Below are 10482 nucleotides of genomic sequence, written 5' to 3'. Positions count from 1 at the left end.
TCCGTGCCAAAGTGACGCACCGTGTCGTTTTGTCGCTGTGCCAAAGTGACCCTCCGTGCCAAAGTGACGCACCGTGTCGTTTTGTCGCTGTGCCAAAGTGACCCTCCGTGTCAAAGTGACGCACCGTGTCGTTTTGTCGCTGTGCCAAAGTGACCCTCTGTGCCAAAGTGACGCACCGTGTCATTTTGTCGCTGTGTCAAAGTGACCCTCTGTGCCAAAGTGACGCACCGTGCCAGAGTGACCCACCGTGTCATTTTGTCGCTGTGCCAAAGTGACGCACCGTGTCATTTTGTCGCCGTGTCAAAGTGACTCTCCGTGCTAAACTGACGCACCGTGCCAAGGTGACTCACCGTGTCATTTTGTCGCTGTGCCAAAATGACGCACCGTGTCTATTTGACGACCGTGTCATTTTGTCGCTGTGTCATTCTGACCCGCTCCCATCTACATTGACTTTAACTAAATTTATATATTCTTTCAAAACTATTTCGGTAGTTTAGTAAGTCTATAAAAATATTATTTACACAACTGAAATAATTCATTAGAAATTACAATTTTAAAACCTTCTATAAAAACAAATTTTTAGGGACTATGCAACACGTACACCAGGCTTGCATAAAACAATGGGGGTTGATATCGAACCAGACTTACTGTGGAGTTTGCAACGTGGGGTAAGTTTGGACTACTTTAAGAAATTTTACTTATTTAAAGAATTAAACTTGTTGTACGAGAATAAAGAAATCAAAATTAAAATAAAAAAACTTTTATTTTATAATAAATATAGTTTTCTACAGGTTTCGTATTAGAAAAGGCGTAAGAAGACAATTTATTGAAGCAATTTTCTACCTGTTGACAAGGTTTAAGCACGGTGTTGTTTCTGAACTACAGAACTCACCTCAGTTGGCGTGTATGATATTCTACCTTTTAAGTGATGATCCAATTAATGTTGGTCTGCTGATACTCTTTATGTTACTTGGAGTGATGATTTTAGAAAAAGTTCTGTTATACGCACAGTAAGTAAAAGAAACGATTTTTTTACAGATTATTAAAATAAATTTTTTAAGTTAAAAAGCAATCAACTAGCTACAATCATCATATTTATATTTTAGCATCTATTCTTAGTAGTAATTAATTTCAATTAAATTTTTGTTAGGACGAACTTTCTAGAAGAAGATTTCAGTGTAGAAGATTTCAGTGTAGAAGAATGAAAGCTGTTATTACTTATTGAAAATATATATATTTATATTATGCAATGTTTTTTGCTAACTTTTTTCTTTATTGTATGTAGATCTATTATGTTGTTAAATGCTTTTTTACAGTATTACAACTGAAATATTGGTATATAAATTTATATAACTTGAAAACTACAGTTGTGTTTTTGTGTAAACTAGGTAAAATAAAGGTTCAGACTGTAAAGCAAATTAGTAAATGATCCACTGAGCATTTAATGCATAATGTTGCAAGTTTCTGTTTAAAAATAAAATGTTATCATACTTTAAGGGTGTGTTTGTTAACAGAACATAGGCACTACAGATAGTTAGGAGAAAAAAATTAAACAGGTAGTGAGTTCGTTACTAAAATTTACACATTGAAAGTCTAAAAATGTGTGATAAAAAAACTGTTCATTAATAAGTATTTTGTTAGCTAACTTAACGTTTTTGCAACAAAATTAGAACGTAGTGATTAAATACATGCAGTGGTTTAGAATAACGCTGAACTAGACATAGGGAGTAAAATTTTGTAGAAATTCAATGATCTTATATCTATTGAAAATATTTTTATCAGTAAAAACTTTTATGAAAAAAAAAGATAAAGACAAAAGTTAGAAATTGTGTTCCTTCAAATGTTTTACTGACCAAATTACAAAATAATGTTCAGTCAAAACTCTAAAATTAAAATAAAATTATATTTTTATGACTTTCATGTTGTAACAGCATGTGAAGATCTATTAGTTGCTAAATATAAAATTTTGATCATAAAAAAAAAACTTTTTCTATTGAGACTAATCAATTAAACTTAAAAATTGGAATTTTAGTTTAGTTTCAAAGAATACATTGAATAAAGCTGTCTTAAAAAGTTAAAAAACATTACTAGGATTTACTTGAAATATTTTTGATAACTTTTAAATGTATTAGCTGTAAGGTTTCAAGAAATATATAGATTTATATCTCTAACTTGCACAAAAAATTCATTTTCTTTTTGCTTACTACATTAACAACCGATAGAAAAGTTGACAAAATTGTTTTATTAAATAAAGATTTAAATTTTTGTTTTGTGTTATTGAATACTTTAAAGTAATTGGATACATTTTTTAAGGCTTTTTGTTTGATGGTTCAATTTTGAAAGATATCAAAATATTTCTTATTCGAAAGTTCTTCAAATCATTTCGCGCCAACTGTCATAACTTCTGTTGTAAATGGATTTTAAAAATAGGTTTGGGGTTTTAAATGCGCTAGGATCTTGGCTTTATACTTATTGATTTCAAGATGAAAGTTTCCATTTCTATAACTTCTCAAACATAATTTGGTTTATATTTTGTGATTAAGTTTATTTAAATGCTGCAAAACTATAAAAATAAACATTTTCAAATTCTACATTAGCATGTACGTAAAACGTTAGATTCTCAGATTTGGTATGGAAATCCAAAATAGCAAAAAACTTGATTATGCAGTACTTAAAAGTTTTGTTTTTATTAGAGGCTTTTGTTCTTAAATTTTATTTTGCTGATATTAATTAAAAAATATATTTAAGATTTTATCATTTTACATTTGGTTTGTCTACGTCTAAAACTATTCGCTAAATTAATGATAACCAACTGACTTGGAGTTCGAACTCAGTCTGAATTTAGAATAATTGGGTTGATTAACTTTTTTCCATCGAGTATCATAAATCCTGTATTTAGTTCAAATTATATTTAGATATACAGTTAGGGTTCAACTATAAGATGTATAAGGTAAAAGGCTTTTTTTTGCAAAGTTACTGACATTAGACCATCATTAGACCTGACCAACTTTATTAATTTAGTTATTGTTTTTTATTCAACTAATTAAGATATTCTACAGTTCAATTAACAATTTTTTCTAAATTTTTATGCAGTTAACGAAATAGTACTAATTTTTACATTTTAATACAAGTGTATCTGATTTAATAAATGTAATTCAGTAACTGTAGCTTTGTATCACTTGTTGTAAATTTAAAGAGATATTTTTTTCATCTATCCTTACAAAAAAATGCGTTAAATTTACTAACCGGAGTTCAAAAAAAAAAGACTTCATGTATATAAACTAATTTTAAACCTCGTAAAAGTCTACCGGCTTATTTTTTAGATAAGTAAGCATTAATTATTAAATTTAATATGATTTTACAGTGTTAACTTTCCATAGTTAATTTGCAATATACAAAAAAGAGGCTACATACTAAAGAAGAAAGTATAAAATGAAAATGTACTTATTTGAAATTTGTATTTAAGGTATCATTAATAACTGATCATCAACACAAATAAATACTATCCTTATGTGGTTTAGAACCAGTATATAGTTTCAATTTAACTGAAAAACTATAAACACGTTGATAGTAATAAATATTTTTTGTGAATATTTTAAGTAAATAATAAATTCCCATATATTTAACTTTACAACTACTATTAAAAATAAAATGTATAAATCATGTAACAAAGTAATTGTATACGTAAACTAATATTATACGTCTCTAATAAATTTCTACTTCAAACTACAGGCTTTTATTTCTGAACAACTCTTTATTAAACGTGTAAAGCAAAAATATGTTGCAAAAACTTAATACTTTTTGAAATAACAGAAATTAAGACAACCAAGCATTTCTTATAAAAGAACAAAAAATATTCGAAATACAAAATAAGTAGACAGGCAAGTTTAAAGTGAGCTTGCAACAATTTGATCAAAACTTTCACCTTCAAATTTCAATTTATCCAAAATTTCTTGACCGCTTTGACAAGACATCAAGTTCTGTAAAAATACAAATTAGTTTTGTTTTCAACATCACTTTTATTGTAAAATATGTATTAAAAAAAATCTATAAAAATTAAGGATTTTAAATAATTCTTAATAGCATTTGAATAAATATAAAACTGAGAAGAACATATCATAGGAAGAAAATTATTTCAAGTTCAACCAAAACTAAATACCTTAAATGAAAAAACACTTAATTTAGCAACTTACATTAAATAATTCAAGAGTACTTTCTCCTTGTATTTTGAGTTGGGCGTCATTATGACGAATGTAATCCTGAATTTGCTGACCATTAGCATCAGCTGGTGCAAACTGCATGTTTTAAATATTATTAAAAGTACTTGTAGATGAAGGTTAAGTTAAATTTGTTTAATTCTAATTTATATATTACATTTTAAACATGAGTTATTTTGTATGCCAAGCTAAAAAAACTCAACACGGGGTTATGTTACTTTTAAGACAAAATCTACGTACTATTTTATTGTAAAAAAGGTTTTCAAAATCTATATGGTTCAAACTTATAACTTTAATTATGGATAACCAACTTGAAAAGTCGTGTTGACTACGGTGTCAACCAGCGCCCAAAACATAACAAATGGTTTATATTCGGAATATTCCTGCACTTCCTTCAAATTTTGCTTGTTGTTTCTCACATGAGCAAGCAAAATCAACCTTCTCAAGAAAACCAATCTGAAATAAGTATCATAAAATAACCTTATCATATCACAAACTACAACGGGTAGTAAAGAGATACAAAGTCGTGTATCAACTACCTTCTGTTTTTCCACTCATTTTTGCCGTGAAGCGCGCACATGAGAGCGGTGTAATACAATGGACCGTCAACTTCGTTGCAACCCGACGCCCAGTCCGATTGGTCCGCTTCGAAATATTCCTTCAACGATTTTTCTTCCTTGGCTCGCCCGCGCGTTCTATTTGAATATTAAACTGACAATTTAAAAAACTGTCAACTCTACAGTTCTCAAGTTGAAAAAAAACCATTGCAATGTTTTCCAACAAAACGCGAAACGTATACTTTATTCAAAATCCACCCGCGTTCAAAATCCACCCATTTTTTTTAAATATTTTCCTTATTTATTAATTTATATATTTTTTGCATTTTTTTATTTACTTTTTATTTGTTTTGCACTATCTCTGTTACCCCTTATCGGTAAGCGGTTCTCGAGTTCGACTGGGTGGATTTCGATCGTGTCCCATAATTTGAAACAAGCAAACTTGTAGGAAACTTACGTGTTGACGACGTACAGGGCGGTGAAGAGGAGGTGGGGGACCAGCTGCACGTTCGACTCCTTCCCCCCGCCCCCGCACCCCTCGCTCAGCGACGAGTCGCGCGAGAACTTCCACAGCAGCGCCTTGACGTCGTGCATGACGAGGCGGAAGTCCGGGTCCCGGTTCATCATCGTCGCTTCTTGCAGGAACGTGTTGTGCCTTTGAAAATTATGTAATTAGATTGTGTAAGTTAACAGTTAGCTTAGGTCAAGTGCTACTTTATCCTAAAGACAATCCTACTAACAATGTGCCTTTGAAAATAGAAGTAAAATTTAGCTATGGAATGATTAAAAACTTAGTTTATTTGTTCTTATGGTTGTTATAGAACTAAAAATTATATTATGTAAAAATTATATATTAACAAAAGCTTGCTATTCAATAGTTGGCTTAGTGCCATTTTATCCTAAAGACAATCCTACTAACAATGTGCCTTTGAAAATAGAAGTAAAATTTAGCTATGGAATGATCAAAAACTTAGTTTATTTATTCTTTTGGTTGTTATAAAACTAATAGTAACCTGGCAAGACAAGCGGCGTACGCGGACTCGGTGACTTGCGGTCCCCACATGGGCAGAAGGCCGTTGCATTTGGTGTTGGTGTTCTGCAGGGTGGCGGATTCCCACTCCTCACGACCCCTCTGACTGCGAACCTGGTGTTCATGCTGGCGTATACAACAAGAAAAAACAACAAATAACTTACTATCTAGCGACAGCACTAACAAGAATCAATACAATACTATTAATAGAAGTTGCACTAAAACTTTCCATACTAATGTCCTGGAAATATACAAAAACTACTTTTATTTTTACTCACAGCAGCAGTGTGACAGTCGAAATGAATGACGTTGAAGTGCGACACTGTCGAGTATCCCTGGCTCTTTCTGCCTTGAGTCTTGTTTTCGTGCTCTTCCAAAACGCACCGCTTCGTAAACGTGTATATTCCCAACACCTGTAAAATACATTGTGCATTTGAAATTGTATTTAGTTATTTTCGCATCTAAAAAGCGACATTGTAGAATAAAATAAATGTCGTAATAAATCTACTTAATTTTTTTTTATTTAACTATGATAATAAGTAACATAATGAGATTAAATTTTCATTACAGTGATGTTGATAGTTGATCAAAATTTATTTGAGTTAACAAATGTTTCAAATTGAAAAATGTCTTCAAAATATTGACATGTAGTAAGACAAACTTTTTTAGGTTCGCATTGATACCCTTCCCTGCAAATGATGCACGTGAGCCCAGTTTCTTCTTTCATCTGAGACATCTTTTGAAGCAGGGCGGATTGAGAAAATGTCTGTGAAATTCATCATGATAAAAAGCGTTTGTGGTACATATATAAAGTATATGCAACATTTAAAACTCACACTTTTCACAGTATTCAGAGCATCCATTTCCTTCTTGCGTTTTGCCATCGCTTTCTTCCTCTTTTCCATGCGAGTCTCGCGTCTTGCCTGTAACACATTATTTTATACAGTCGAGTTTAACTTTGCAAATAACGAGCAAAATACCTTTTTGATTAATTTTTCAACATCCGGGTGGTCCATTAGTTTTTCGAGAACATTCTCGGCGTGAGTTCCGATTCCTTCTTCTGATGAAATCTAAAAAAAATGATGCGTGAACACAAATGTTTACTATAAAATGGTTTTATTTGTAAAAATTTTATTCGTTGCATGGGCAACCTATAAAGTTTAAGATCTAAATTTTGTTTAAAAAATCGTGGTTTTGGGCCAGGTTTTGTGAGAAAGTCTTTCTTTGTGGCAAACATTAGTTTAAATTGAGTAAACTAAAAACAAGAACACCATTTTACAAATCAAAATTATAAGCAAAAAATATCTGCATATATACTTAAAAAAGCATCACCTTAACATCTATTTAACAAACAGCAACTGACTTGTTCAATGAAGTGGAGCTTGCGAACGTGGTCGCGGAAAAGCAGCTGGGTTTTTTCGTGTTCGTGGCACAAACCCGTCAGCATTTTCAAACAAATTGGGATTCCCCTACGTTGAGTGAACTCCTTCCAATCATCTGAGTCGTAACTGAAAGTCAATGTTATGATGAGTATGGAACAAATCATTAAAAAAACTTTTAGTAGTGTAAAAATATCGTGTTTTTAAGATTTATTCACACAACTGTATCTAAAATACTAATATTGATCAGCTAATAAAATCAATAGATCCACACAAAAACAATTATTACTTCTTGTGATCGGGAGTGTGCCGTTGTACGTACTGCAGCGCGTCGGCGACGATATTGTTTTGTATTATGACGTCTTTCAGTTGATCCCCGTTGGCCGAGTTCACCTGAATTCCCGCCACAATGTCGCAGAAGCAGTTCAAATACAAAGTCGTCTGCTTGCAACTGTCACTCTCCATCGCATCGTACCTGAGTACATTTCATACATTAGTTTATCTAAATCATCATAAAAAGTTTTATCTACGAAACTTATCCTATAGTAATACAACAAAATTTAACTAAAATGGTCGTAACATGTCTCATTTTAAACAAAGTATCATGAACATATATCAAACTGTTTAACAAGTTCAACCTTTCAAAGTCCAATGAGGTTATGAAATGGTTGATTAGCATCTGCATGATTTCAACGTCGCCAAATGACAGGAACGGAATTATTTTCAATATTCCTTTCAACACAGATGAATGTTTTTGCACAAACTCACTTTCAATCTATAAAACGTATTCTAAATATACAAATTGTGTTAAGTAAACTGGAATTTTGTGATGCAATGTTCTTAAACTACCTACAAACTATTTGATTTTTATTATGGTAATTACTAGATTTACGTTAATAAACTACATAAAAACATATCACGTTATTTAAAAAAAAAGTAATTTACCAACGTAACTTATATCTCGAAAAAACTATCATTGTGGCAAACCTTGGGCAGCAGAGTTGTGAGCCTGTCTTTGTCGCCGGTGAGAACGGATTTCGATTCGTTTTCATCTGAAATTTCGGCGGCTTCGTGCAATATCTGCCACATTATTTCAACTATTTCCTCTACAACCTCCACTCCATCCTCTTCGGCTTCCAATCCCTTCGGATTAAAGAAAAACATTGTCACCAAAAAATTACAAAAGTCCCGACAACTGCTTGTTTAAAATAAAAACTACTAATTAAATTGTTATTTAATTTATATGCTCAGGGTTGCCGATGGTTTTTAGAAAAATATTTCCAGGTTTTTTAAAGTTCAAGTGTTTTTGTACATTTTCAGTAAAAAACTAATTTCAACGTAAAAAACTTTCATAAAATAATTATCAAATATGGAAAAGATACAGAAAATATGGAAAAGTAAATAAAATTCTAAACGATACCAAAACAGTTTATTGTATATAAAAGATTTGTTATGCCTAGTCAAAAATTTATCATTTTACATTTAAAATCTTTTTAAAATTCCAAGTCTCTTCAGGTTTTAGAGACTTTTGTTCGAAGATCTACGCTTTTCCAAGCTTTTTTACATACGAAATTGTAAACATCTTTGCATTTCAAAGATTCCGAAATTTTTGGCAATCCTGTATTCTGCAATATGCTTATCAAAAAAAAAACTTTTTGTTACCAGCAAAGACTTCTGTGTTTTTGTTTAAATCTTAATCTCATAACATTGAAAACCAACTACACCAAATAGTAAAAATTAAAAGTCTATAAAAAAAAAGTTTTAATAAAAAAGCAAACAACTAACAAGCAGCAAGCTGCCGAGCAGCACGTTCAATGTGTTGAGTTTGGGTCGAGCGCACAAGTACTGGCGGTTGCACTTGACTTTCACCACGTAAGAAAGAAGCTTCAGTATCACTTTCATCAGCGGTTTGTCGTGAACCACGTTCTTCACCGATTCCAGCCGTTTCAGCGTCACCTGTTCGTTTTGAATAAAACTTTATTTGTTTTTTAACACGTATTATCGGTTGCAATGGCTTTTGTAAACTATTGATAATTACATGTATTACAAATTTTTCATATGAGTTGGAAAATAAAATTGTTATACCAAAAAAGAACAGTTAGGACAGAACTCTGAATTATAAATTGACGAATTTAAGCTCAATAATCAATTTAATTACATGTTTATAATTGAAAAAAGCATACATGTAACACTGAAACTATAGAATAAACTTTTAGCACAACTCAGCATTACTAAGTATACTAACTATAATAATAATTTTTCATTGATTTTGACAAATATGTGAATAAAAATGATGGAAAAGAAGTAAAAAGATAAAAGTAATGTTTTAATTATTGCTTTATAATTGTTTGAGTATACTTAAAATGTATTTAAGCTATTAGTTGTAAAACTTGTATGTATGAATTTATATTAAAAACAAAATTACTCATGTTAAATAGTTTAAGAAAAAACACACAAAACAAAAAACAAACTTAGTCATAAAACAGTAGTATTTGCTCACAAGGTAGTTCATAAAAACTTTAAAAACACTTTATGTTTATGTACTACAATCTAGTGATTTATCAATTTAGATTTATTTTTTCAAAAGTTTACAAATTGTTTTAGTGTCACAAGTAATCAAGTTTTTGATATAAATGTGAAAAACAACCTATTATTACAATAAAATTAGTTTTTGCAAGTTTGTAAGTGTTAAATTTTTTGCTACACTTATTAAGGTCGAAGTACAAAATGACGAGATAGAATGTATTACATGAATAAGAAGCAGAACAACAAAATTTGCAGCCAACTATCAATTTGTTTGACACAACGGTTGTAGATAGCTACAATAAATTTTATCTTCATACGTTTTTTCATACAAAACCCAACTTATCATCGAGTAAAATTTCAACTTGTTTTTGATCATGGTGTTTTATTAATCAATATTTTTAACAAACATATCAAACCTCAATACCGTCGCATTGACTCAGCACAGAAGCCAGCTTGTACTTCTGCTCGTCGTCCTCGCCTTCTTCGCTCTCATTGGTCAGTTCGTTCACCATGTCTTCGGTCGCTTCGCCCATCAAACCGCGCATCCTGTACGTCACGTGCATCGCGCCTCCGTCCTAATCGTTACACAATCAATTAATTTAAAGTTTTGTTAAACTGCATGTTATATTTGGTTGATCTATTTCAACTAATAATTAAATCAATACCAATCACATTGCCTTAGTTTAAATTATATTTCGTGAATTCTCCCTGTTAAATACTTAACACATATATATGTATATATGATAATTCATTATAAAAATTCTAGTAAGTGT

General features: G+C 31.1%; 1 protein-coding gene across 2 annotated transcripts in view; it reads right to left on the bottom strand.

The window, feature by feature from the left end:
* Positions 1-3731: 3731 nt before the first annotated feature.
* LOC145837104 (E3 ubiquitin-protein ligase UBR4-like) overlaps positions 3732-10482 on the bottom strand; it is a 52701-nt gene continuing 45950 nt past the window's right edge. For both annotated transcript variants that reach the window (XM_082944873.1, XM_082944874.1), the window contains exons 89-104: positions 10126-10284; positions 8969-9139; positions 8171-8326; positions 7822-7958; positions 7473-7658; positions 7168-7312; positions 6785-6874; positions 6641-6727; positions 6466-6570; positions 6083-6217; positions 5788-5918; positions 5232-5429; positions 4757-4912; positions 4529-4673; positions 4194-4295; positions 3732-3980 (exon numbers count right to left, since the gene is read on the bottom strand). In XM_082944873.1, the coding sequence (XP_082800999.1) occupies positions 3888-3980; positions 4194-4295; positions 4529-4673; positions 4757-4912; positions 5232-5429; positions 5788-5918; positions 6083-6217; positions 6466-6570; positions 6641-6727; positions 6785-6874; positions 7168-7312; positions 7473-7658; positions 7822-7958; positions 8171-8326; positions 8969-9139; positions 10126-10284 (2196 nt within the window). In that variant the 3' untranslated portion in view covers positions 3732-3887. The remainder of the gene's footprint in view (positions 3981-4193; positions 4296-4528; positions 4674-4756; positions 4913-5231; positions 5430-5787; positions 5919-6082; positions 6218-6465; positions 6571-6640; positions 6728-6784; positions 6875-7167; positions 7313-7472; positions 7659-7821; positions 7959-8170; positions 8327-8968; positions 9140-10125; positions 10285-10482) is intronic.

Source organism: Thalia democratica, chromosome 5, assembly GCF_965202585.1.
Source record: "Thalia democratica chromosome 5, ktThaDemo2.hap1.1, whole genome shotgun sequence".
NCBI classification, from domain to species: domain Eukaryota; kingdom Metazoa; phylum Chordata; class Thaliacea; order Salpida; family Salpidae; genus Thalia; species Thalia democratica.
This window is presented reverse-complemented; position numbering and strand designations above follow the sequence as displayed.